Here is a 27,776-nt window from a genome sequence, read left to right as displayed (position 1 = left end):
ACCCTGTGCCATCTCTCACCCCCACACTGCTAGCGCCTTCTCTTCTGAGATTTCATTCCATACACTCTGTATATATTTACATGTTGTCTCCCCATTAGAATGGGATCTCCTTGAGGGGGAGAGCCTTCTTACCTTTCTTTGTCTCTCCAGTACTTAGAACAGTGTTTAATAAATGCTTTCTGATTAATTGATGTGCTAGCTCGATAGAGTGGCATGACATACACTAGACAACAGGCATTTTTCTTTCATCAAATTTATTTCTGTGTGGGTTGTGAGGCCTATCTCTTTTGAGGAGCCCTATGATGTCCTGAGCTTGCTGCATGTACAAGCTGGAGTGTGTAGAGGGGCCCACCCTGGAGAGGCACTCTCTTTTCCCTCCGGACTCCGCAAAGGGCATTCTCCACGACGGTGGTGAGCACCTTTGGTGAGCGCACATCTATCTCCCTACTTCATGCCTCCCTTGAAGAGGGTCATTTGTGGTTGTATCTGTGAAGGAAACTCAAGTGAGCTTAACATACCCAGGAGAGGCTCCTTGTGAGAGGAGGACTTTTAAGACTACATTTTCCTCTACAGAGTCAACAGCTTTGGAATCAATAAACAAACCATCTTGTATCCTCTATACCACTGGTTCTCAAAGCATAATCTAGGGAACCTTAGGGGTCTCCAAGACCCTTTCAGGGGATCTAAGAGATGAAAACTCTTTTCGTAATATTAAGATGCTTCAATTCCCAACATGATAAATATTGACAGGTATAATCCACGTAAACAAAAAGCTCTTTGGAGGGAGGGGTCCTCAGTAATTTTTAAGAGTATAAAGGGGTCCTAAGACCAACTGTTTGCAAAGGCTTTCCCTTGCCTTCTCATGGCTTCATTAAGGACTACCCTAGGTGGATGTATAGCTCATCCCCATGATTTTATAAAGTTGAGAAAGCAGGAATATGGGTAGTTCTCCTAATTTTCCCCGAGATTACTGAGGTTTTCAATATTGTGTCACCTCCAGAACAAATGTCCTTGTCACAACTTCAACATCTTAATGCCATTTCAAGTTACTTTGTGTAAGGGGTATGGCCGTGGTGATGATGGCTGAAGATCCCACCCTACACATAGTGACAAGGATGGACCCTCATGAGGAAGAATGTAATCCCATGGCCGAAGGCCGGCAGGGAGAGGAAGCAGTGTTTGCCTCCCTGGTAAGAGAGTCAGAAAGTGACACAACGGTAGTAAATGCCTGCTCCCCTTAACTTGGCCTATGTTCCTCGAAGCCAGAGGCTCTTAAAACTTTTTTTTTTAATAATTGTATTTCCATTTAAATGGTTTCTTCTGCAATACTATGCATTTATTTACGAATTTAAAAACATCACTTTGAGAACAGGTCCACAGGTTTCCCCAGCCTGTCAAAGGGGTCCACGACACACAGAGTTAACAACTCCTGCTCTAGGCTCAGCTTAGGATTTTAAAATGTAAGGGACTCATTTGCATGTTTTATTTCATAATTCCATCACAAATTTGGGTCACAGCCTCAGAACAGCAAACCATTTCTTTATTGCAGACATGACCCATAGCTGAGGGGGCCTTCCTCCAGGACCCTCTGAGTGACAGCAAGGAGACCTGGGCCATAAGAAACCACCTGGCCCCCCATCCAGGGACCTCGGAACTTTCCACAAAATGTCCTCAGAATTCTATAGCTCCTCCCTCAGGGCTCCAGGGCCCTCGCCTGCTCTTTCTCTCCCAGACACTCAAGAGTCCAGAGAAAGCAACCAGGGCAGGCTGGGAGAGAGGTCCCTGAAGTGCTCAAGGAAGACTAGAAATAAATAGTGAAAGTCCAGAAGCTCTGAGTAGGGATCTCAACTTCCCTGAGATCAGTGGCAACCCTAAAAAAGATCCTCTGCTCCTTCCCCAGCTCCCAGACCAGGGCTCTAATAGCCTACCCCGGCTCAGGGTTCGATCCCAGGGAGCTGGACAAGGGAGGGAGGCCTTCACACACCTCCCTGCTTGCTGGCACTCCCATGGCTCCAGAATCCACTTATACTCTGCCCCCAATGGGAGGGAAGCACCAGGGAGAGTCAGTAGTTTCCTTGGGCTTCAGCAATGGCTTTCTCCACCCGAAGGTACCAGGGCCCAATTCGGGTGTGGCACATCATGTCCTCAAAGGCCTCCAGGCCTTCCATCACACGCAGCACGCCGTACACTGCCTGGCAATGGGAGAGGAGGAGTTGTTACAGGGACCTTGAGTCCCACAAACAGCCCAGAGGGACACAGAGTTTTTAAAAATCCCAACCTTGGCGGGGGGGGGGCCCTCATCTTTTGGCCCTGACACTAGGCCTGGAAGGAAAGGGAAGCTGGCAGTGAGACGGGGCCTTGGGAAAAACAGGGTCACAACTCGGGATGTCTAGGTAGAAGTCCTCTAGAAGGCACTGGGACATAGCCCTGGAGGGTCTGACGAGCATGGCTTGGTAGCTGGGACTTTTTCTACCCCCTCCCAGGGGTTAGGAAATAACAATGCAGATTTTGCAAGTGCCTTTTTTTTTTTTTGGCTAGGCAATGGGGTTAGGTGAGTTGCCCAGGGTCACACAGCTAGTAAGTGTTAGTGTCTGAGGCTGGATTTGAACACATGTCCTCCTGACTCCTGGGCTGGTCAGTGCTTTATCCACTATGCCACCTAGCTGCCCCCTAGTGCTATCACTTTCCACAACAATCCCATGAACCAACTATCTCCATTTTACATATGAGGAAACTGAGGCTCCAGAAAATTGAATGACTTACCCCAGGTCATCCTACTATTTAATCAAAAGATCACAGACTTAGAGGCAGAAGAGACCTAACAGGTCAACACCCTTGTTTAGGAAACCGAGGCTGTAAGATATTACAAGACTTGTCCAAGGTTACCTATGTGACCTTGGACAGAAGTGGCCCGAGCCAAGATTTGAACCCTAGGTCCTCAGATTCCAAATCTAGCACTGCAAAAGACTGAGTCAGGGAATCCTCCCTACCCCTCCCTGGGACACTTCAAACTTCTCACCAAGTCAGCAAGGTTGGGCTCCTTTCCCCCCATGAAGGGCCTGTCTTTGCCAACTGCTGCCACCCACTTGTTCACTGCCTGGTACAGGTCCTCTCGGACATCGTCTTGGAGGTGGTGCCTGTGGGGGAGGAATGCCCTCTCCTTCAGCGGCCCCTCAGAGGCCAGGTCACACCACACCCTCCCAGCCCCATCCAGTTCTCTGATGAGAGGACAGCAGCCCTAAGCAGCTCATGATAACACACACAGCTGGGGGTGGATGTGTGTGATGGGGAAGAGCATTTCTCACAAATGCAACCACCTCCTGGCTCTCTGGGACTGTGAGTGGAATGAGGGGCACTGGGGACAGGCTCATGGGAAGGGTGCGAGATAATATCAGACCTGGAAGGGATCTGACACTGGCAAGTCCAACCTCCATAGTTTATAAAAGAAGAAACTGTCCCAGGCAGAAGTGAGCTGCCTCAGGTCACATGGTGAATTTGGAAAGAACCCAGGTGTCCTGACTTCCAGGCCATGGCTTATATTAGAGCAAAGCCAGAACAAGGGCAGGGCCAGCCAGAGTGGAGTAGGGAGGCCCACTTCTCCCTGCTATGGTCCTCTGCTCCAGTCCAGGATGAACAGGATGAACTGCTTTCCCCAGCACAGTCCCATGGCACCCCTCTCCTCAAACCACTCTCCCCCACCACTGTGACCCTCCAGCTCCTTTCAGGGAAATTACGGATTGGGCTGTGCTGTGAGGGCAGGGGTCGGACTCTTCGTGGGACAGGCTGCCTACTCTTCCAGTAAGAATTCCTAGTTACAGAAGGTTCCATGGCCACATGATGCCCTTGTTACTTTTTCAGGGCCACGTGAGAGGCCAAGGTAATGCTGGCTCTGAGGATCTGCCCATTCTGATCCTCAGAAGACCGAAGGGCACGTTTCCCTCAAAGATTGCCATCTGCCCTCCCGTCCAACCTGCTTAGGACCCAGGCAACACACACGACCTAAGCTGGCGACAAGTGGAGACCTGATGCTGACCCTCTGAGAGACCTCTGGTGCCCCTGCTCACCTGCTCTTGAGTCTCTTGCTGATGATGAACATGGCGGCTGCACCCACATACTTGGCCACTGCTCCTTCCACAACTCCAAACTTGCCTTCATGGACAATGTAATCAAAGGAAGCCAGGGCTTCGGCGGGAGTACGGTAGACGTTGGGTGAGATGAGGTGCACCAGCCAGTCATCTGCCCACTGTCGCCACTTCATTTCTTCCCTATGGGGAAATATGTATGTATGTATGTATGTATGTATGTATGTATGTATGTATGTATGTATGTACGTGTGTATGTATGTATATGTGCATGTTCGTGTGTGTGTGTGTGTGTAGCTATAGGCAGCTAAGTTGTATAATGGACAGAATGATGGATAGAATCAGAAAGACCCGAGTTCAAATCCAGCTTCAGATATCAACTGGCTGTGTGACCCTCTGTTTGCTTCAGTTTCAACTGTAAAATGAGGATAATAACAGCATCTACCTTGAAGGGCTGTTGTGAGGCTCCAATGAGGTAAGATTTGTAAAGTGCTCAGTGGGGTGCCGGCACATAGAAGGAAGGCACGCCATAAATGCTTATTCTCTTACCTTCTCCCTGTATGTTGGGGGAATGGTGATGACCGCTCAGCCCCTCCCTGGGCCCAGCTCAGCCCTGCTGCCCTTTGCCCTCCAAGGTTCTGTTACTGGCCACTCCATCTTTTTTGGGGGGGTAGGGGGAAGGGCAGGGATGGTAAACAAGAGGATTCTTAGTAAGACGGGACTTATTTTAAATAAGGGACAGGCTTCCTAGTAATGATAATAACAATAGCTACTATTTACACAGCACTTTAAAGTTTGCAAAATGTTTTATACATATTAACTCATTTGATCCTCCTGGGAGGTTAAGTGCTATTTTATAGATGAGGAAACTGAGGCAGACAGTGCTTAAATGACTTATCCAGGGTCACACCATTAATATCTGAGTCTAGATTTGAAATTCATTCTTCTTTTTTTTCCCCTTTTCTTTTTGGTCTAGTGTCTGAGGTCAGATTTGAATTCAGATCCTCCTGACTCCAAGGCCAGAGTTCTATCCACTGAGCCACCTAGCTGCCTCTGAAATTAATTCTTGACTCCAGGATTAGCATTCTATCCATTCTATCCACCTAGGTCTAGCTACCTGGCCTAGGTAGAGATATCACTTATCATAGAATTAGAGATGGAAGACCTCTTCCTCAGAGGTAATCTAGTCCAACCCCATCTTTTTATAATTGAGGAAGCTGAGGCCCATCAATGTGAGATGGCTTAGAAATTTTGTTGTTATTCAGTTGTTTTCAGTCATGTCTGACTCTTCCTGACCCCATTTGGGCAAAGATACTGGAGTGGTTTGCCATTTCCTTCTCCAGATCATTTTATAGATGAGGAACTGAGGCAGAGTTATGTGACTTGCCCAGGGTCACACAGCTAGTAAATGTCTGAGACCAGATTTGAATGGGAAGACCATCAGTCTTCCTGACGCCAGGTCCAGCACTTTATGCACTATGGCACCACCTAACTGCCTGGCTTAGAAACAGACCTGCTCTAAACTGGCAATTAGCTTAGATGAAAAAAATTAGAACTAGAAGGGATATTAAGGACTATTTAACTCAATCACCTCATTTTACAGAGGAGGAAACTGAGGTCCAAAGAGGGGACACGCCCTGAGGGGATCAATGAGTTAGTGGTGGATCCAGGTCCAGATTCCAGGTCTCCTGTTCTTTCTATATAATATCACACTGCCTCAGGGGCAGCTAGATGGCACTGTGGATAGAGTAGCCTGAGTTCAAATCCAGCCTCAGACACTTCACATTTACTAGCTGTGTGACCCTGGGCAAGTCCCTTAACACTGACTTCAAAGGAAGGAAGGAAGGAGGGAAAGAAGGAAGCAAAAAAGGAAGGAAGGAAGAAAGGAAAGGAAGAAAGGAAGGAAGGAAGGAAAGACCACGTCACACTGGCTCCTTGAAGTCTCTGGAGGCCCCTCCCACTAAATATCCTCTCATCTTAGAGGCCTCAATGTGTGGGGCCACAAAGTAAAAAGATGATCCTTCTTGTTCTCACTACCCCCCATCTCCTCCTAACTTACGTTCGAGCTTCCTTCCCATTGTAGAGACGCCGGCTCTCCTTCTCATTCAGCATGAGCCAATATTTATTGCCAAACTCAGTCACCTCCTTCCCCTGGTCATTCACTGTCTTTATTGGCGGGTAAAAGGAGACGATTTCCTCCAGGTTCTTCCTAGAGAATCAGCATCACAAATTCACCTGCCATCCTTCCCACATGAGCCCCTGGGAGGGTCCACCTCCACCGAGCTGTCTAAGTACCCCCCACCCCCACCCCATACCACAAGCCTGTTGTTCCATCAAATCCCTCTCTCTCTGGAAAACCATGAGTAACTGCAAGGTCACTGGGGGACATATGGGGTCAAGAGGTCAGGATTTATAGCAACTGGCTCAATTTTAAACCTATGAAGGACTTTTCCAGTAGACCTGTTCCCCATTTCTGCAGGTAAAATGAGATGAAATACATACAACAGGAGGGACCCAGTGTAGACACCCAGATGGACCTCCTAACTCAAAAGCCAGGGAACACTGGAATAGGTGCATGAAGAAAGTTGTCCCACCCAGTTCCCCTGGACAAACTTTCACCCCCATCCCACAACACAGGTCCAAGAGGGATAAGATGACCTCCGGAGGTCCCTTCTAGCCTGCAGACTCTATGGCTCTCCAAAGGCCCCTTACCCAGACATCAGGTACGTCTTGAGTGCGCTAATGATCACGGAAGAGTCGTTAAGTTGCTGCTAAAAAGAGAATTACCATCTAGTTCAGGGTAGAGTCAGGCTCTGCAAGATCTCAAAACATTTTAGTCACATAGTCTTGGCCAGACAGGCATGGATCCAGTGGGAAGGGAAGGGAGAATAAGAAGAGCATCAAGGGTCAGAATAAGGGTCAGAATCCTGGGAGGGGGTGGGTGGAGGTCCTAATACCTTCAGCCCTGAGCGATTAGGCCCCGTACCAGTTCTATGTTCCACAGGGATCTGGGGCCAAGAGCCCAATTTTGGCCCAAGGAAATGGGGATGGAATGGACGGGATCACTTACCAGTAATTCTCCTTCCTGGGCAAGCAGGATAGGCACCTTTCTGTAGGAGGAGAATTTGATCTCCTGCTTTCGGACAGGGTTTACCTCCACCACCTCATACGGCAAAGCATGGAAGTCCAAGAAGGCTCGGACCTTGCTGCAGAAGGGGCAAGTCTTGTACTGGTACAGGGTCAGTTGCAGACGGCCCTCAGCAAGCTGTAAAAAGGAGACAGTGGCCTGTTAGGAAGGGGATTCACTCCTAGTTCAGTCCTGGGAGGGCATGGTTTCCCAACAGCATTTCTTTACAGGAGAAATTGGGTTAAAAAGCACATCTAAGGCAGCTTCAATCATGATAACAGATATATGCAGTAAAGGAAACATCATGGTATACTAGAGATCAAGGCTTTTTTTTTAAGCAGTTTTAGTTTTAATTACAGCATAAACCTGTGGATATTCTATCACAAACGCAATGGTAAAAATCTACAATCTATTTTCGGGTGTTATTTCCCTACCTCCCACCTCCTTAAAAGCTGTACACAATTATAAAAAATTAGACCAAGGCTTCTTAACCTTGTTTGTATCATGGACTCCTTTGTCAGTCTGGTGAAACCTGTTGACCTCTTCTCAAAACAATGTTTTAAAATGAATAAGATCACAAGGGAAAGCAATTATACTGAATGTGTTTAAATGTGTAAAATAAAATATATAAAATTACAAAGGAAAGCAATCATACTGAAGTACAATCATCAAAATATTTTTAAAAATCAAAAAACAAGTTCACAGAATTCCTGATGGGCTCAAATGACAGCTATTACTTACAAGCAGTGTTACCCTGGATAAGTTACCTGACCTTTTGGGGTGTAGTTTCCTCTCTAAAATTAGTGGGTTGGCCTAGATGGCTTCTAAGGCCCTTCCCAGCTCTAAATTATAAGTTTTGCTTTCCCTCAACACCTTAACTGTTAGAATGGTTGAAGCAGCAGCCAAAGGGAGGTCAGAGGGAAGATAGAAAAGTGACTAAGGATGGGGAATTTTTGCTAAACAACCAAATTCTGGGGCCCCCCTCCCCCCTCCAATGTCTTCTCCACAGTACAAGAAACAGGATGAGGACTCCTTAGATTTTATCTAAATGAGCTTCATATGAGTGTTTTAGCAGTAGCTGACAGACACCCCTTCTTGCTTCTCCTTATTCACATGCTCCAGCCCTGGGTGCTGGGAAAATCCCATCACCTGTACACCTCACTCCCGAGTAACCAAAGGAAGGAAGGGGAAGGAGATAATAGGTTTTTGGCTGAGATCATCGTTCAGGTTGGCTCTTCCCTGAGGAGGTTCTGGGGGTCCCCTCCATCTCTGGGCATCTTAAGACCTGAAAGAACTGGAGATCATCAAGTCCAACCCCCTAGTTTTACCGATGGGAAACCTTCGTCAAGAGAGTGGATGTGACTCACCCAAGGTCACTCACACATCGAGGTGGTGACAGGACTCAGGTGTCCCGACCCCAGAGCTGGTGCCTCTGCAAAACACAGAGCGAACCTGGGGACACGGCTGGGGCTTTACCCTAGAAGAGCCTCCCCACCTACACCCGATGGTGCTCCCAAGGGGACAGGTGGAGGATGGAGAGAGGCTAGTGGCCAGCTCTGACCCCGAAGTGAGGTGCTCAGGGCTTCGCGCCGAGAATAGGGTACCCCACCTGCTGCCAGCTCACCTGGGGGCCCCGCCTCCCCCCGCTTGCTCTCTCACCTGGGGGCCCCGCCTCCTTTCCCCCGCTCGCTCTCTCACCTGGGGGCCCCGCCTCCTTTCCCCCGCCCCGCTCTCTCACCTCGGGGGGCGCCTGCTTGGCCAGCTGTTCCTGGGATTTCAGACGGCCCCGCACCGTGTGGCCGATCCCCAAGGCACCCCCGAGGGCCAGAGCCGCCACCCCCAGCAATCTCGGGGCCCCCTTGGGCGCCGCCCCAGGCCACCGCCCCGCTGCTCCGGAGAGCCCGGCCCGGCTCTGGCCCGGGCAGCAGCCCAGCTTCCAGCCCACCGGCCTCGCATAGCGCCAGCCCGCCCGGACGGCAGCCACGGCCACAGCCATCTTGACTGCGCATGGGCTGCAAGCTCTAGGCGGACGGGCCCGAGAACCCAAGGAAGCTTTGACCTTAAAGGGCCATCGTCTACAGTCAAGGATTCGGCCTCTGACACTGCAACGAAAACGCCCCGGAAGGAGGAGGGGCCCGCGGGGCTGGTAGGGGCTGAGCTTCCCAGGGTGGGATTTGGTTAAAAACCCCTTCCTGCCGCCCGTCCGTGTGGCCGCCGAGCACCATCTCTTTGCGGGCTTGGCACCGAAGTCCTCCCTGGTGGAAAACGAGCGGAGGATTGTGGGATCGCCAAGCCCTCCTAGCTCGGAGATCGACCACCCTTGGAATTGCGGATGTAGAGATGGGGCATGACCTGGGGGTTGTCTAGGCCACCCCCACCCCCCCTTTAAGCAGACCCAGAAACTCGTTCAGTGACTGGTCCCAGGTCACTCTAGTAGAAGAACTAGAACCCAGGACTTTCTTGACTTGGAGATCAGGGCACTTACTTATGAATGTAGCAAGTACTTAACCGTGGCAGAAACATTTGGCTTAAGGGTCACTGCCAGAGGTCATCCAGAATTTCTTGGGCTAAGATGACATCCAAATCATTACTGGCTGTACCTAGCACAAAACCCGTGTGCAAACCACATTCGCTACATGATTGAACTTGTCCGTGGTTCATTCTAGAAGAGAGCACTGGGTTTGGAGTTGGAGGACCTGAGTTTAAGTCCAGATTTTTGTCTTTGTGAGACATTAAGCACATCTCTTAACCTTTCTGAAATCAGCTTCAGGATCCAAAATGCAGTTAAGTTGGGGTGGAGGGAGGTCTGACTTCTTTCCACTTGTCATCCGAATAATAATAATAATAATAATAATAATAATAATAATAATAATAATAGCTAATACTTAAAGCACTTTACAAATACCACCTCACTTTATCTTCACAGCAATCCTGGGAGGTGGATGCATTTTACATATGGGAAAACTGAGGCAGACAGAGGTAAGTGACTTTCCCAGTGTCACACAGCTAGTATCTGAGGCTAGATTTGAACTCAGGTCTTCCTGACTGCAAGTTCAATGCTCTCTATCTGTTGTGCCACCTTATTGTTGTTAAGTGGTATCTGACTCTCAATGACCCATTCGGGATTTTCTTTTTCTTTTTTTCTTTTTTTATTTTTATGAGTTGATTGGGGTTAAGTGACTTGCCCACAGCCGCACAGCTAGGAAATATTATGAGTCTGAGGCTGGATTTGAACTCAGGTCTTCCTGATTCTAGGGCCAGTGCTTTATCCACTGCACCATTGAGATTTTCTTGGCAGAAATACATCAGTGGTTTGCCATTTCCTTCTCCAGCTCATTTTACAGATGAGGAACTGAGGCAAACAGGGTCAAATGACTTGCCCAGGGTCACACAGCTGGTAAGTCTGAGGCCAAATTTGAACTCAGGTCTTCCTGACTCCAGGCCCAGCACTCTATCCACTATAGTGCCACTTAGCTGCCTAACAGAGTGAGGATTATAATAGATAAGAAAGCTATTCCCACTGCCCTGATCTATTGACGTTCTGTGTCTGATGGGGAAGGATCTCACTTTCAGGGGCCCAGGCCTTAGCCCTGAGGCACCTGTCTAAAATGGAATATGGATACAGTTTTCCCACCCCCTAACTTGTGTCTTATAACCTCTTTAAGTCTGTTTCCTCACCTGTAAAATGTGGGTTGGACCAGACAATCTCTAACATACCTTCTTGCTCTAAATCTATGAAATTATGGATAATAAATGGGAAACTCCTACGCCTACATGACAGTGTTATTACCACCTGGTGCTTCCAACAAAACTGGTGCATGTGTTGTCTCCCCAGACTTCCTTTGACGCTGCAATATTGATCCTAGGGAAACTGATGCTGGTTGCAGTCAGGCTCCAACACCAACTGGAGGGCAATATTGAATCTACTTCCTCTGAGTCCTGGGCCCCAGCCCACTGAACCAGCTTCTGGGAGGGGCTTCAGAAAGGGGAGAATCTGAGCTCTAACGACAGATTTCCATCCTCTGAGATTTCTGGGCAGAGGGTGGGGCGAGAAGTGATGGTTAATATAGTGGTGCAAAATCGGTTTGAGGCTTATAAGGTCACAGAGTCAACAGGAAGGTTTAGGAAGTAGAGTTTGTCCTTCAAGATAATCTCCTGGCCCTGGGGAAAAAAGGCCAAATAAATGTCACACTGAGGCAGCTAGGTGCTCGAAGGATAGAGTGCCAGGCCTGGAGTCAGGAAGACTCCTCTCCCTGAGTTCAAATCTGGCCTCAGACACTTACTAGCTGTGTGACCCTGGGCAAGTCACTTCACCCTGTTTGCCTCAGTTTCCTCATATGTAAAATGAATTGGAGGAGGAAATGGCAAACCACTCCAGTATCTTTGCCAAGAAAACCCCAAATGGGGTCATGAAGGGTCAGACATAACTGAAACAACAACAATGACAACAACAAAGTGTCACACTAGTTAGAACATTCATTCACTTGTTCACTCACTCATTTATTCACAAACATATAAGCACTTACTGTTTGCCAGTGGAGATATAAAAAACAAACAAAAAATTATTTCCTGCCATCAAGAAGCTTCCATTCTCCTGGGTACACAGATAAATATAAATGCAAGCTATATGCATAATAAATATCATGCTGGAAGGGGGACACTAGCAGGTGGAGGATTAGGATAGGCCTCCTGTACAAAGCAGAACCTGACTTAAGTCTTGAGGGAGTCTACATTCTACAACTGGGGTGCAGATGGAGTGTATCCCAATGCAAGATCTCCCAGTCCCATTTTCAGCCCTGTCATTTATTTCCCCAGAAGTATCTAATCCTCTCTCTAAGCTTTAGTAGTTCCTCCCCCGCCATCTCCCGCCTCCCTCCCCAACAGCTCATACTATGCTGTAGCCCAGGTGAGACAGAAACCAGTATCATGATGGTGACTTGCCCTTGGTTTCCCAATCCCTTTGGGCAGGAACACAGCTTCTGTGGACAAATAGCTGACTTCAGGTCATTCCTCTCCCCAGAGATTCTCTTTGAGCTCTGTGCTATGGAGAAAGGTTGAAGAGAAGGAATAGGAAGCCCTCAGAAGCCACAATGCTGGTTTCCAAATTCGTAGCTTGGCAAATATTGAACATGTTCCCAGTTTCCATCATTTCTTCCCTCCCCCCCTTTTTTTGGGAGGGAGGCTATCAGAGTTAAATGACTTGCTCAGGGTCATATACCTGGTACCCGTCTGAATTTGAACTCAGGTCCTCCTGACTCCAGGTCCAGGTGCTCTCCATCATCTCTTTTATTGATTTTTGATCGGGGAAGGATAGGGGGCAAAATGGCAGAACTTTTGGTGGAGAGGAAGTTCTGGTCTACAGAAGGTTTCTGGGGGAATCACCAAAAAGCAGGAAGGATGTCCATGTATGCCTATATCAGAAGCCAACATCACCCATCTCCCAGCCCACAGTTACAGCAGGACTGGGCTATGCTGTCCAAAATAAGTCCTGACTTTTGAATATCGTTAGTGTTTTTTTCACCAGCACGGATACTCACAGTTTACAAAGTGACTTCCAATTAGATCCTTAAAACATCCCTGTGAGAGAGGAAGGGGAAAAGAAAACTGGGGCTTAGATAAGGGAAATCCCTACTTATCACACTGGTAGTGAGTGAATGCATGTGTGCTGGGGATCCGGACAGCAATTTAAGTCTCCCCTCCAAGTCCATTTACCATCAAATCTGTTTAGGAAAGAACATCACTCCATGAATGCCAGCCCTGCTGAGAGCTGGAATAGGGGGCCGCCCAGGCTCATGCCAGCCCTGCAGAGCTGGAGTAGGGGGCCACCCAGGCTCATGCCAGCCCTGCAGAGCTGGAGTAGGGGGCCACCCAGGCTGAAGCTAAGCCTGCCGAGAACTGGAGTAAGTGGCACTAGACTATAACACTAGCTGAAGTAAGTGGGAAAGGTTTAGGTTTCCTAGGCAACAAGTCTCTGACTAGCTGGGAAGGAGGTAGAGTGGGACTTCATTTTCAACCAAGTCAGTGGAGGCTCCCAAAGCCGCCAAACAGGGCCTTAAACTGACTTTGCCCTCTAAGGACTGGGAGTGCCTCCTTTCCCGCACAGAAGCAGGAAAAAGTCCACACACCGCCTAGCTCAAGGTAGGCAGAGGGCACCTGATTCCCCTGATTTCGCCCGCCCGCCGCTAGGTTTCTTCCTTTCTGCGACCAGAAACGAAAACTTTATTCCTTCGCCGGGCTGGGGACCTTTAGGAACCCAAGCAGTTTGGATGAAGCCCTCCTGGAGCACTAACCAGGGCTCGCTAGGCCCGTAGCTCTTTGGGGGCGTGCCCGAGAGTCTCCCGCCCGGATTACCCGGTCCAGAAGGCCTGAGGCCCAATTCCCTCCCTAGTGTGACGGGACCTCGGGTTTCTAAAGCTTCCCAGCGGACAGCCCGGAGGCAGGCCCCGCCCCTTGTCGGAGGGGGCGGGGCCCAGGGTTTGCGTCACGTTCCATTGGTAGCCCGCACGGTTCTACTGATTGTACGAGCTTTCCGGGCTCCACAATCAATCACAGCCGCGGACCTCAGGATGTCCGGCCCCAACGGGGACCTGCCCAGGCCAGTGGAGACCAGCGTCGAAGAGGACGACTGCTTTGGGGAAGCAGGTAACTAACTGGGTGAGGAAGATGAGCTCTACCTTGGTGGGGCGCGATTCTGCGGTCCTCCGTCGGAAGGATACTTAACTAGGAGAGGGAGTACGGCAATGCCCTTCTAAGCTCCTCCTTTCCTGTCCTGTCATCCCTCTTCCTCCACGGGGGATCAGGAACGTGGGCTCCTCTGCTCCCTCTGCCTGTTTAACAGTCCAGCCCACCTCCACTCTCAAGTGCCCGGGGTTCCCCGTCTAAGTAGGAGGTGCTGCTAACTCTGAGGTGGAAAGATTGGGGAATCCCGGAGTGGGGCTCTGACACTTCCCGTTTGATTGGTCCCCAGCCAGGGCATAAAGAATGGACATCAAGGGGTCTGAAGGGGACGAGGTGAGCTTGGATCTGCTGGGGGTTTGAGGAAGGCTGGGAGTTATTCTGCTGAGTCAGCTTTACCAGAAACCAAGGCTTGCAGACCTTCCACCGCCGCCTGGGTCCTGCGGTATTATGTGTGATTATCAGTCATAGACATTTAGTAATCGCTTAGCGTTCAGGTTCTGTAGTGGAGAAGGTTCTGAGTTTCTATTGGAGGGAGACAGCACACACGAAACAAAAAGTAGCCAAGATCTTAAGCGGCCACGGGATTGGAAAGGTTGGGATCAGCTTTTCTCATTTTTCTGGGGTTGGCCAGAAATGTTTCCTGGAAAAAGTCGGTGTTGCTTAGCCTCAGGGAAAGGGGAAAGGCCGCGATGCCCCTTCATTGTTCATATAAGGACAATTTTAGCTCCTACCACGTGCTAAGCACTGGAGATTTGAAGATAGTTATTACATAGACCCAGCCTTCAGGGAGACTTACCATCTAACTGGAATTGGGAGGATAAGATGTGTACACAAATAATTATGATTCAAAGGATAGATAACTGTTTTAAGGTATTTGAAGGAGGGAAGAGCAGGGAAGGACTTATTGAAGAGTAGGCACCTGAATTTCGACTTGAAGAAAGTGGGAGGAAGATTCTACAAATAGAGGCAGCCAGAGCTTTGACCTGGAGTCAAGAAGTCCTGTGCTTAGATTCAGCCTCAAATGTTAAACGAGCTGTTGTAATCCTGCTCATCACTTGACCGCTTTCTGCCTCAGTTTCCCCATCTGTGAAATGGAGATAACAATAGCATCTACTTCCCAGGGTTGCTATGGGGATAAAATGAGAGAATATTTGTAAAGGGCTTTGCAAACCTTATATCGCTGTATAAATGCTAGATCTATTATTTTGGGCGTAGGTGACAATGTGAGAGAGACAGACAGCTAGACAAAAACCAGGGCTGCATAGTAATAGTCTAGTCAGGCTGGAACATAAAATGGAAAGTCAGGCTGGAAGCCAGATTGTGGCAGGCTTTAAACACCAGGATCAGAAGTTAGATAATCTCTTATTTGATAGGCATCAGGGAGTTAATGAGTTTTGAGTAGAAAAGAATAACATGATCCTGGAGGTGCATTAGGAAATTTACTCTGGTAACAGAGTGGAAGATGGAGATTGAGAGGGACCATTAAAAAATAGGCCAGGTGTGAAGAGATCAGGGTCTGAAGTGGGCGGCTACAGTGGGAGACAAAAAGGGAAGACTTGTTTTGAAGGTAGGATTAATTAGATTTGACAGCTCTATTGAGGTGTGGAATGATTTAAAAGCAGTAGTGGGATGCCATCCCTTACTGTCTCCATTGGAGCAGAGAGTTGCTGCAAGATAGCAATATGTTTAAATGCCCAAACCCATGGAGAAAATCATAGCCTAAGCGACTCTTCTTTCCAAAAGTTTGTATTCTGATTTCAGAATTTCACCTAAGCTGCCAAGATCATCATAAACCAACACTTCCTTAGAGAATTAGAAGAGTAGGACAAGTCATTGAAAGACTGATGAACTCTGATCAATGCAATGACCAGCTGTGAGTTCAGAGGACTGATGCTGAAGTAAGCCTCCTGCCCCTCCATAGAGCTCTGAACTATAGCCGCAGAGTAAGGCATCTATTTTCCATCGTGGCTGCTGTGTTGATTGGACTGTACTTACCTGTTACAAAAAAAGGTTGGAGGGATGAGGAGTCATTGGGAAGTGAGTGATTTGGGGGGGGAAGGTGGGGGGGGAAGAGCATCAATAAAACACACAAAAAAGAATAGGGAGACCCACTGGTTGTCAGGAATAGTCTTGGCTGGAGCCAGGGAGAGGGCCTTATTTAAACAGCTCTAAGTGAGGGAAGTAGTAATGGTTGAGTTTTTCTTGACTCTCTGAGACCTGTAGGTTTGTATTTGTGGCTTTGGAGGGAGTACAAGTGATCTTTTCCAGTAGGGTGGAGCATCAAAGCTCATGAACTTGAGGTCATTGGTATCATTGTTTGACCATGGAATAGGCTCTCCTTCCCATGATGCTAGTGCTTCCTAAAAGGGGCAGGAGTTTAGATGCTAGTCCTTCACTCAGCAACTCTAAATGAAGCTGACTTTCTCCATAAAGAGGCAGTGTGGTGTCCTGCAAAGTCAGGTCTGTTAGGTCATAATTAGGTCAAAGTCCTAGCTCAGACTTGGGCAGTGTTACTTAATCTCCACTGGGCCTGTGTTCCTCATCTGTAAGCCCTCTCCCCCAGCTCTGAAATTCTTTGAGTTTATTCGTGGCAAAAATACTGTTGGAAGAGAAGTAAATCATTAGGACTTTTGTATTTTGAGATGGGATAGAAAGAACAGTATGAGGTTTTGGAGTCAGAAAACTGGCCAGTTACTGTTCACGTGAGCTAGTAGGTCTTGCCATGGGACCATGGAATTTGGAGCTGGAAGGGACCTTAGAAATGATCTGCTCCAACCCCCTTGTTTTACAGAGAAGGAAACTGAGGCAGGAAAGGGTTACCAAGGAGAATGACTTTCCAAAGGTCTAACTAGGTAAGTAGCAAAGCTAGGAGTCAAATGCAGTTCCTCTGACTCCAAATCCAGTCTTCTTTCCAGCTACAGCACATTGCCTTCAGTTCATCGCTTTGAGCCTACGTACTTTCATCTGTAAAATGGGGATAATTCCTTTTTTTAAATTTTATTTATTTTGATTTTTTGATTTATCAATAATCACTTTCATATGCTTTTGAGTTTAAAATTTTTCTCCCCCTTCCTCCCCACCACCCTCCCTAAGACGGAACACAATCTGATATAGTCTATACACTTATATTCCTATTAAACATATTTTCACATTAGTGGTGTTGTAAGTAAGAATTAAAACCAATAGAAGAAACCATCAGAAAGAGGAAACAAAACTCAACAGAAGAGAAAAAAAATAGCAATTCAACTTCCATAGTTCTTTTCTTTGGATGTGGATAGCGTTTTCCATCACTCGGCCTCTGGAGATGTCTTAGATCCTTGCATTGCTGGGAAGGGTTAAGTTTATCAATATTAGTCATCACACAATGTGGCTGTTATTATGTACAATGTTCTCTTGGTTCTGCTCACTTCACTCAGCATCAGACCATACAAGTCTTTCCAGGTTTTTCTGAAGTCAGCCTGTTCATCATTTCTTATAGCACAATAGTATTCCATTACATTCATATACCACAACTTGCTCAGCCATTCCCCAATTGATAGGCATCCTCTCAATTTCCAATTCTTTGCCACCACAAAAAGAGCTGTTATGAATATTTTTGTACATGTGGGTCCTTTTCCCATTTGTATGATCTCTAGAAGTGCTATTGCTGGGTCAAAGGGTATGCACATTTTTGTAGCCCTTTGGGCATAGTTCCAAGTTGTTCTCCAAAATGGTTGAATCATTTCACAACTCCACCAACAATGTATTAGTGTTCCAATTTTTCCACATCTTCTCCAACATTTATCATTTTCCTGTTTTGTCATGTTGGCTAATCTGATAGGTGTGATGTGGTACCTCAGAGTTGTTTTGATTTGCATAAAATGGGGATAATTCTACCACCTCACAGGGATGCTTGAGGTTCAAATGAGAAGATGCATGTGATAGTGCTTGGGTACTGGGGAAGTACTGTCCAGATTTTTTGTCATTTTTATTGACCTATTTTGTTGTTATTGCATTATCTTCATTTCCAAAAACATCCCTTCTCCCAATCTCCCCAGAGCCATCCTGTGTAACAAAGTATAAAAGAGGGGGGGAAAGTAGTTCAATAAAACTAACCAGCACATCAGCTGAATCTCATAGTATAAACAGTATTTCAGCTCCACAAAGGTGCATTTGCTTCCTTCTTCCTGTCCAGGCTTGATCAGCATAATTACATAGTATTCATTTTGTAAATTTGTAGCCATTGTGCTTTCCATTTACACTGTGTTAGTCATTTTGCATGTTGTTTTCCTGGTTCTGCTTCCTTCACTGTGCATCAGTCCCACGTCTTCTGGGCTTCCTCTGTACTCTCTACAGTCATTATTTCTTCCAGCACAGAAACACCATCACATCTTTATGCACAACTTGTTTGGCCCATTACCCAGTCAATAGGATAAGAGCAGACGTTGGCGCCTGAGCAGTGGGGACTTGTTTGAGAGACACTAAAGACCTGGGAGCCAGGTTGGGGCTGACTTAGAATTACAACCTTGTGTAAAGAAAAAGGTCTAGGTATAGGCTTGGGTGCCCAGATTTGGGAGGTGGTGGAGAGGGAGATACATGATAAAACAATAGAACTCAATCACTTGCTGGAAAGTCATCCAACAAGGAAAGCATCATGGGCTTTGGGGACAGTCCTGGGCCTTTAGGGAATAGCAGCTAGGTGGCACAGTGGGTAGAACACTGAGCCTGTAGTCTAGAAGACCTATGTTTAAATCTGACCTCAAACACCTAGTGCCGTGTGACCCTGGGCAAGTCACTTAACTTGTTTGCCCTACTTTCCTCATTTGTAAAATGGGGATAATAATAGCACCAACCAATAGACCAAATGAGATAATAATTGTAAAGTGCTTTAGCACAGTGCCTGGCATATACTAAGCACAATATAAATGTTAGCTATTTATTACTATATAGGAAGAAATGAGAGTACTATCAAAGCTAACAGTAGAATGCGCTTCCTCAGGAGACAGTGAGGTCTCTCCTAGTCATCACTGGGGTTCACAAGGATCATAGAGTTAGCACTACAAAGACTTGAGAAACAAGCTAATCCAGTGTCCTTATTTTAAAAGAGAAGAGGCACTGGCTGAGGTTCAATGATTTTTCCAAGGTCACATAGGTAGGATACAGTAGCAGAGGCAGGATTCAAACCCAGCTCCTTTGACTCCAATTCCATTGTTCTTTCTACTATACCACATTAATAGTGTTTTATATCTTTTCAAAGAATCATCATATTAATTTTATTTGATGTTCACCAGTAAATTAATATGTTTGAATTAATAATTCTTTAAAGCAGGGTGGATAGGCCTCATTTTTTTTTTATTTTAGAAGTGTTTATTAAGCCACTAGGCACTGGGTATTGGGGCTAAAGACAAATATCCCAATCTCTACGCTCAGAGTTTACAATCTAAGAGAAATAAAACCTATTCCAATAACAGTAGGTAAAATGGGCCAAGAATTTAAAGCTGGAAGAGGGCTTAGGGATTATCTAATGTAATCCCTAATTTTGACAGATGAGGAAACAATCCCAGAGGTTATATGACTGGCCTAAGGTGAGCTGTCACTTCAACCCAGTAAATACTATGTTCTCATCAAGGACAAAGGAGTGGTCAAGTGCTAAAAACTGTGAGGCAGGAACGGCCAACTTCAGCTGAGAGAAGGAAGTAGAGACCCCCATCCCAGCACCTTTTTCAGATGCGATTCTACCAAGTTGGACTAGTTTACTAAGCTGACCCAGCCACTCCAATCTGCAGAGATCTCCATTCCCTGACCCCTTAAGCACTTGTCTGCACCTTCCAGTGAGGCTGGGCATTCTTTACAGGACATCTTTGCTTTAGTTCAGGACCTTGGAATAGGGAGCCGTCTAAGTGGAACAGTTTGAGCGATGCTGAGAAGAGACCTCGTTTCTTAGATTCCCCCACAAGCACCAAGTACCTATTGCTCTGAAGTCAGCTATTCTCCATCTTCAACACTCTTAGTAGTGTCATACTTTGAACGACAAATTAACACAATGCAGCAGTAGGCCTCATTTTACAGAGAAGGAAACAGGCTTAGAGAAGGCAAGAGCCTTGCCCAGGGTCACAGAGCCATTAGTGGCATACCTAGCACTCAAACCCAAGTCTCCTGAGCACCTACACTGAAGATGGAGGGTCCCTGGTATTACAGGGCAGGCAAGGGATGATGGGAAACTAGGGGAAAGTCTTAGGTTAACTTCAGAGGATGTTTTAGGGCAGGGTGTTGGCAAGTGGACTGTAGTGTTTCCTCACCCTCTACCCACAGAAATGTTTGGTCCCTTCTCTTAGAATATGCAGCCATCAACTCTATGCTGGACCAGATCAATACTTGCTTGGATCACCTGGAGGAGAAGAATGACCATCTTCACGCCCGGCTCAAGGAGTTGCTGGAATCCAACCGGCAAACAAGAGTGGAGTTCCAGCAGCAGCAGCAGCTCAGTGAGGGTCCACCTGCAGCTAAGCCCCACCAGTAGGCCCTGGGGGAGGCTATCCCCTTATACTCCCCTTTCCACAGCAGCCTCAGAAGCTCCTGCCCTGGAGAAGGCGTTTGCTGGGTGAGTCAGTGGCTCTCAAGTCTCTTCATAAAGGGGCGAGGATGCTTCCCTAGCCCACAGACTGTGAACGCCATCAGGATAGGCAGAGACCCTTTTAAGCTGGGGTCCTCTGTCTCCCTCATTTGTATTTCCTGGTCCCCGGGGCCCAACTACTGCATTTAATCCCAGAGGACCACCTAAGACTGGAAGAGGGTAGGAGATTGGTTGATTGAATCTAGTTACTCTAACCCCATTAAAGTTAGGCTCTTCAGACCCAGGGTCAGAGTTTGGGAGAGGGACAGGGATGAGTTGTCATTAAAAAGATGTCTTTCACTGTGTCTCTTGTATACTTTGCCTGTTGTACCCCAGACCTTATAGCCATATTTATTCCTTAAAAGGCTCTAGTTCTGATTCTGACCCCTGGATCCCTGGGTCACATGAGGCCCTTTGAGCTGGAATTCACCTTAAAGATCATGATGTTCATCTCCATCATCTTATCTTATCTTTGTTTTGTTTTGTTTTTGTTTTTAGGTAATTGGGGTTAAGTGACTTGCCCAGGGTCACACAGCTAGTAAGTGTCAAGTGTTTGGTTTGAGGCCTGATTTGAACTCAGGTCCGGTGCTCTATCCACTGCGCCACCTAGCTGCCCCTGAATGCCATCATTTTACAGATGGGTAAACTGAGCTCCATATGACTTGGATCAGCTGAAAGAATTACTGTGGGATGTTTAGTTTGAGTAAGAGAAGACTTATGGGAATCACGAGGTCTGTCTTCAACCATTCAGATTTTAGAGAATTATATTTTCCTTAGCTCCCAGAGGTAAGAACCAGAAGTAACAGATAATTATGGAGGGGCAAATACTGACTCCATTGGAGAAAAGACTTCTTGAGGAGGAGAGCTATCCAAATGTGTAGTTATGCCCAATCCCCATTGTCAGTCACAGGCTAGATGGCCACTGGTCAGGGGGAGTGTTGGAGTAGGGATTCCTGCTCATGTCTGGCCGGCCTCTGTGGTTCCTTATAACTCAGATACTGTGATAGAAGTTAGTCCCTGGCTCCCCATCCAGTGAACTGTCCCCCCAGCTTATTAATACTACTGGGTACACTTCCTTCTGGGGGGTGGGCAAGTTTGGACAAGGAAATTGCCACTTAATCTTTGTCCTAAAGAACAATTCACACCACAGTGAAACACTAAACCACAATTCTTTATTGGTATCTGAATAAAAACAGCAGCAGCTTTTCTTCCACTGATCTAGTAAAATGCCCCCCCCAATTACCCGTCTGCTGCCCAGCTGGCTCCCCTAGGACCCTCCTATCTTGGCTTATGACGAGTAGAACGGCGGCAGGGCTCGGGGGCTGGCACTCTACCTTTGGCTGCGGTGACCACTTCTTCTCCCTCCTTCTGCTTCCCAGAGCCAGGCTTCTCCCCACCTCCGGCTTCAGTGGGGGTCTGGGCCCCGTCTGTGTTGTCAGCATCAGCGTGGGTGTCCGGGCCCCCTGACTTACACTCAGCTCCTGGGGGCTGGGCTGGCTCCTCTTGCTGCTCTGAACCTGAGGCTCCTGTCCCTTCCCCTGTCAGGGTGTCGAGGGGCTCATGTTTTAACTTGGACTCTGAGACTGGTCCAGGGTTCCTGGCTGCTCTGTATCTCTAGGAAGAGGGAAATGGGCATTATCACCAGCCTAAGACATTCTTTCCTTATGTGTGACATCTGGAAGCTTTGAGTTTCTACCTTTGGACCTCAGGGGCAGAGAGAAGGTAGAGACAGCAGTGGAAAGAGCTGGAAACCTGTCTTCTGGGCCTGACTTGACCTCAGACGTAGCATGTGACTTTGCTTACTCACTGAACCTCGGGGAGCCTCAGGTGTCCCATTCCTACCTCCTAGACATCCATAGGCTAAGTTCTTGGGGCACAGTAGTCTAGGGAACGAAAGGATCATAGGTTCATACATCTAGAGCTCAGAGTGTGGAGCTAGTGTTGGGCTTGGAAGTCAGAAAGATCTGAATGTGAATCCTGCCCCCAGCACTTAATGAGCTGTGTCACCCTGGGCAAGTCAGTTAACCTCTCTGAGCTTCGGTTTCCTTATCTGTAAAATGGCAACAGTGGCGCCTACCTCAAAGAGTTGTTGTGAGGATCAAATGAGATAACATGAAAGCACTTTGCAAACCTCACAGCACCATAGAAATACTAGCTATTTTCATCCGAAGCCTTCCCTCATCATCCCAATGAGGAAACAGAGGCACAGACAGTGTCAGGGAGACAAGAGCTGGGGTACCAAAGCTCCCTGTGGCCATATCTAGTTTTAGGCAGCTGCCACCCCGGCTTGGGACTGAAGCCCCTGCAGGTGGAAGCCTTCCCATATATAACAACAAAGACCAGGTGGATCAGAGAAAATGGGAGTAACCTGCTTGTCTGGAACACTCTTTTGCTGGGTCTGACAAGTGGAAAAAAAACTAGATCCAAACTGTCCCAAGGCCACGAAGCTGTTGGCTACAGGCCCTCGGCCCAACTTTCCACTGCCCACCCCTCCACCCCGACCTAGAGAATGAGGAACATTGGCAGCAAAGAAATTGGGACAGGAATCTCTCTCCTTCCAATGTCCCCAGAATCATAGGGTTCCAATCCCTCAGTTTTTTGCCCCCTTGTTCTTGCTTAAATTTAAAGGGGCTGGGCTTAGTCCCTGTCATATCCTCATTTCTTCATCTCTGATGCCTCTGAAGCCACAGCTGTGTAAGGCAGAAGCTTGATCAGCTCTAGGCATGGCCCATCCTTCAGCTCGCTACCCCAAGGCCAGGGGCAATGTCTAGCACTGTTGCTGAATTTGAGGGAATGAGGATAGAATGGGCACCAGGAGTTGATGAAAGGCACTGGCCTGGAATAAGATCCTTCTATGAGATCACATGAGGCCATCCCTAATCACTAGGCCTGATAGATGGGGGTGAGAAGAAAGGGAGAAGAAGAGATTCAAGCCCAGGGAGAGATGCAGGGTGAGGAGGGGGGATAAGGATAGGCTGGGCAGCTAGTAGAGGGTCTAACCTGAACGTTCTCAAAATGCATCAGGGACTTGCAGTGGGCAAGCCGGGCTCCTGAGCTGCTATGGTAGAATTTGTGGCACAGCCGGCAAAGATAGCCCACCACAGGTACCAGAAAATCCAGGCCTGCAAAAGAGGGGGAATGGGAAGCATCACTGACTCTACTCAACAAGATCAGTATTTCCTCCCCCTGCTCCTCCCCCTCCTCCAGAAAGGTCCAAGTCTCTGCCTCTGAGAATCCTGCCGCAGGTGGCAGGGTGGGGTCTCCTTGGGGCTGTATACAGTGTCTGACAGTTTACAGGGAAAGGATCAAAGAAAGCTAGGCATGGCACTGTCAGTCTTCCTGTAACAGAGCAGAGGAAACCTAGAGGATTTAGGGTTTCAGCCACCTGTGGGGAACGTGGAAAATCTTTGGATCTGGGTGAGAAGGGCCAGCATGTTGCTTGAAGGTCAATGCTTTCCCCACAGATCATATGATACACTCTTTACTTTCCAGAACAAAGCCCAGAGGGTAGGCCAGAGGTGTAGAAGTTCACTGCTATAATTGGGGAGAACGACTTACCATACGTCTTGTCAGGACAGTATTCTTCCAGGCCTTTCCAGTCATCTGCAGACACTTCCTTGGGCCCCACCTGGCAAGAACACTTGAGCTGTAAGGGGGATAGACCCTGCCTGGCTGGATCCCATTCACCAGTGCTCAAATTAGACCCCATTAGGCTCTAGGTTTTTCTTAATCAGCACTCCAGGCCTTCGACTGAATCAAGCTCAGCAGCCCTTCCTTTGTTCCCATGATCTGTGTGTGTTGTGGGGAGAGGAGGAGATGGAAAGGGAGAAAGATGAGTCAGTCTGGGTGACAGGACACGTGTCTTTCTTTGGGCTGTCTGTACACACAAGTTACAACGTATGCCTTGGAATTATGTGGGTAGGAGAAAGGTTCAGAGGGTTGCCCAGAGGAGAAAAGCCAACCTGCTCTTCTCCATCCCACTTGCTCCTTGAAACTGCACAGCAAGCCCCTTACTGGGTGCTTCCACTTCCTGCATCTGTCCCTTTTTCTTATACGCCCTCATCTCCCTGCCTTCAAATCACAGGACCCTAGATCTAGAACTGAGAAAGACACCAAGGTCATCTGGCTGAGGTCCACTATCCCTTTCTTCTCATCCCCCACCCCCATTTCACAGATAAGGAAAGGGAGGGCCAGGGCCTTTAAGTGACCTGCTTGCCCAAGATCACACAAGTAGTGCCCTTTGGGGGCACAATTTCTGTGGTACCTGCTTGGCCTCCTCGCCCTCTCCCACTGCCTCGCTGCCCTCATCCTCTTCTGCATCTTCCTCCTCATCCTCTTCGTCCTCATCCTCCTCAAAACAACCTACTGCATCCACTGTGATGAGTTCCTCCGCCTCTTCAGGGCTGCCTGGCTCCTTCTCCCCAAGCCGTGCCTGCCAGAAAGGACAGGAAACCTTTGAGCTCTTGAGGACCCAGCGCTGCTACTCCCAGCTCAGCAAAAGGACATCAGTGAGTGTCTTTTCCCAGGAAAGGGACCTCAATTAAATTCTCCTTGCCCCAGCATCTAGGAAGAAAAGAGGCTCTCTCTCCTTTTCTTACCTCCTTGGCTTTTTGCTTGTGTTCAGGGGATTTCATATGTTCCACAAACTTTCGCGGGGTCTTAAAATGGCGGCTGCAGGCAGTGCAAAAAGGACGGAGGGAGTGTTTGGCCAGCTAGGAGGAGAAAGGAGAGGCTTTTTATCATCTCAGGTTGTTGGAGGACTGATCCCTGGACCTAGTCCCTCAAATTCCACCAACACCAGTGCCCACAATCCTCTCACATTCACCTGTTTTCTCTTTCTTTCTTCCAAATATATGGTCCAAGGTGGACCGCCCAAACTTACTAGCAAAAACATTCACACATTGTGCACCAAACAATGCTTCTCACTCATTAGACATCAAAAACTGTGCTTTCCACCTAGGAGATACAGCCAATAAACACTGCTCAAATCTGGAATTGGATTTGGTCAGAAGGAGATCAGACAAGGCAAGAAAAATGAAGGGGAAAAATCCATGAAGACAGAATCAAGAGCTACAGAGAACAAGAGATACTGAGGTTAAAGGAAGAAAGCAACTTAAGGACTGTATAGGGCAAAACTAACACTACCAGCAGTGGCCCAGATCACAGTCATAGTTATCCCACAATGTCAGATGTTAAAATAGGCAAGCTAAAAAGATTAGATCATCTAATCTAACCCCGCTCTTTTTCTTTTTAAACAAATGAAGAAACTAACGTTCAGAGGAGTGATGTGGACACACAAGGGACCCTTGTGAACACCCCCCACACAGCGGCAGGCCACGTGCCTCTTCTGTGACAAATGGGAGGGTTCTCTCCCCTGCCACCTAGTGCCAAGGAAAAGACTGCTGAGGACAATAACAGCACAGTCTCTTTGGACTAGGCCTATGTCCTCTTGGCAGCAGCCCCTGGAGGCCTTCCAGCACACAGAAGCTCTGAGCCCTGTACCTTATGCTCCTGCGTCCTTCGATGCTTGATCAGATCCCCCAGGAAATGGGTCTGACAGGTATTGCACCACCGTTGGGACTGGGGTTCCCTGAAGAGGCAAAGGCAAGTTCAGGCCCAAGAGGGGACAGACCAGTGCACTCCCCCCTTCTTGGACTCCCCTGGCTACCTCAGGCTCATACCAGCTCTTTTCCCTCTCCCCTGGAAAGCAGCTCAACACCGTGCCTGCTCCGTGTGGAAATGTAAAGCTGAGAAGGGGTGACCATTGAGGTCTGTGAAGTCAAGAGTAGCACCAGCATGGGAGTGGTCAACAGATCCCCAAACAGATCTAGTTTCATTTGAAACTAGAGCAAGGTAAAGTTAGCTGCTCCTTGGAGTTTCAGTTTCCTCATCTGTGAAATGAGGGAGTTGGACCCAATGATCTCTAAGGATCCTTCCAGATCCCAAGAGTCTAACCCAAGGGAAAGACTCAAGGATCTAGGGTGGGGAGAGACCTTGGAGATTATCTAATCTAACCTCATTTTACAGATGAGGAAACTGAGGCCTCCAGAGGTGAAATGACCTGCCCAAGGTCAGACAGACTTGCTGATGGTGGAATTCCGTCCTGACATGATCCTTGAGGGCTGGCCCTACCTTTCTGCCTCACGTCCGATGCTTGGCCTCTGGCTGCCTGTGACCATACCCCATCTCTTTCAGGAGCCTACCAAAGCTGCCCTGCTCTTACCCATCTCTTTCCGCAAGGACACCCTGTTCCCGATTCGTGGGCAGCAAGGACAGGAGGCAGGCGTTACTCATGTGCTGAATCTCCCCAAGCCGCTGCTGATGCTGGAGCCCGGCCATATGGGCCTGGAAGTTCTGCCATGGGAGGGAATGCCAGCTGTGGAGTTAGGACCTGACTCTGGGCCTGAAGAGAAAGGGCAGCTGGGAGAGGGACAGGGCCTCAGGGACACTGGAGTCATGTATAGCTGTCAGCCTAGGCTGGGACAAAGTAGGGGTCCCCTAGAAGGCACTGGGATGGTTTACCTGGGAAGGCCTAATGAGCATGGCCTGGCAGCCAAGATTTTTTCTATCCTCTTCCAAGGGTCAGGAAATAAGGCACATTTTTCAAGTACTTTAAGATTTACAAAATCACTTTTTTAATTCTGTGCACAATCATCTCCATTTTACAGATGAAGAAACAGAGGCTCATGAAATTAAATGACTTGCTCCAGGTCATGCTACTAGTAAATGACAGATCATTAGATTCAGAGCAGGAAGGGATGGGACCTCAAAGGTTCTCTGGTCCAATCCCCTCATTTTACAGATGAGGAAATGGACCCAGGGAAGTTAAGTGACTTGCCCAGAGTCACACAAGCAATAAGTGACAGAGCCAAGATTTGAACCCAGGTCTACACAATGTTTAAAGGTCTGAGCTTCTGAAATCATCTAGGAACTTGGCGTCCTGGGACTCTTGTTCAGGCTACTTTGAGGGGGATGTTGGTCCAGAGAAACTTGATGGTGAGACTGCAGGACTTGGACACGGGTGGATGTATGAGGCCAATAGGTGACAAGGAGAAGAGGCAGGCCCTCAATGGAGGACCAGAGGACCTGGCTTTAAGACTCAATGGTAACTAGTCTCATGACCTTGGGCAAGTCATTTGGCCTCTGAACCTCAGTTTCCTCTTCTGTAAAACTAGGCTAATACCCTCTACCTCCCAGAGCCATCACAAGAAATACTAGGTATGAAATTCTGTTAACTGTAAAGTCCTGCTGCCCCTATGTAAGGAGCCATGGTTATTATCCTACCAGGCAGAGGCAG

At 47.9% G+C, this 27,776-nt stretch overlaps 3 protein-coding genes across 12 annotated transcripts in view; 1 reads left to right on the top strand and 2 right to left on the bottom strand.

The window, feature by feature from the left end:
* Nucleotides 1-237: 237 nt before the first annotated feature.
* On the bottom strand, nucleotides 238-9,345 carry PTGES2 (prostaglandin E synthase 2). Of its 3 annotated transcripts, none has more exons than XM_020965794.2 (7): nucleotides 8,948-9,345; nucleotides 7,153-7,347; nucleotides 6,795-6,853; nucleotides 6,142-6,291; nucleotides 4,065-4,265; nucleotides 3,020-3,137; nucleotides 238-486 (listed from the first exon to the last, which is right to left on the bottom strand). In XM_020965794.2, exons 1-7 carry the CDS (start codon nucleotides 9,203-9,205, stop codon nucleotides 445-447), a joined length of 1,023 nt encoding a protein of 340 aa, XP_020821453.1. In that variant the 5' UTR covers nucleotides 9,206-9,345; the 3' UTR covers nucleotides 238-444. The 3 variants fall into 3 exon arrangements, with proteins under 3 accessions (XP_020821453.1, XP_020821452.1, XP_020821451.1); XM_020965793.2 differs by lacking the exon at nucleotides 238-486 and adding an exon at nucleotides 1,469-2,192 and having other exon boundaries at nucleotides 6,795-6,850; nucleotides 8,948-9,343; XM_020965792.2 differs by lacking the exon at nucleotides 238-486 and adding an exon at nucleotides 1,469-2,192 and having other exon boundaries at nucleotides 8,948-9,341.
* A 4,035-nt stretch (nucleotides 9,346-13,380) lies between these two features.
* Nucleotides 13,381-27,776, top strand: part of BBLN (bublin coiled coil protein) — a 20,517-nt gene continuing 6,121 nt past the window's right edge. Inside the window, exons 1-2 of one of the 2 annotated variants that reach the window (XR_013484733.1) lie at nucleotides 13,381-13,851; nucleotides 20,202-20,467. Coding sequence is in view for 1 of the 2 variants with exons in the window: in XM_020965795.2 (XP_020821454.1) it covers nucleotides 13,776-13,851; nucleotides 20,202-20,386 (261 nt within the window). In the remaining variant the exon portion in view is untranslated. Of the gene's footprint in view, nucleotides 13,852-20,201; nucleotides 20,785-27,776 lie in introns of those variants that run through there. The other variant, XM_020965795.2, reaches the window with a different exon arrangement.
* CIZ1 (CDKN1A interacting zinc finger protein 1) overlaps nucleotides 21,630-27,776 on the bottom strand; it is a 24,163-nt gene continuing 18,016 nt past the window's right edge. For all 7 annotated transcript variants that reach the window (XM_020965785.2, XM_020965784.2, XM_020965786.2 and 4 more), the window contains 7 exons: nucleotides 26,703-26,833; nucleotides 25,982-26,069; nucleotides 25,078-25,191; nucleotides 24,744-24,911; nucleotides 24,038-24,107; nucleotides 23,480-23,601; nucleotides 21,630-22,093 (listed from right to left, as the gene is read on the bottom strand). In XM_020965785.2, the coding sequence (XP_020821444.1) occupies nucleotides 21,758-22,093; nucleotides 23,480-23,601; nucleotides 24,038-24,107; nucleotides 24,744-24,911; nucleotides 25,078-25,191; nucleotides 25,982-26,069; nucleotides 26,703-26,833 (1,029 nt within the window). In that variant the 3' untranslated portion in view covers nucleotides 21,630-21,757. The remainder of the gene's footprint in view (nucleotides 22,094-23,479; nucleotides 23,602-24,037; nucleotides 24,108-24,743; nucleotides 24,912-25,077; nucleotides 25,192-25,981; nucleotides 26,070-26,702; nucleotides 26,834-27,776) is intronic.

Source organism: Phascolarctos cinereus, unplaced genomic scaffold (genome assembly GCF_003287225.1).
Source record: "Phascolarctos cinereus isolate Bilbo 61053 unplaced genomic scaffold, phaCin_HiC Scaffold_2;HRSCAF=192, whole genome shotgun sequence".
Taxonomy (NCBI): Eukaryota; Metazoa; Chordata; class Mammalia; order Diprotodontia; family Phascolarctidae; genus Phascolarctos; species Phascolarctos cinereus.
Note: the sequence above shows the minus strand (reverse complement) of the source record. Positions and strands in the feature narration are given on the sequence as shown.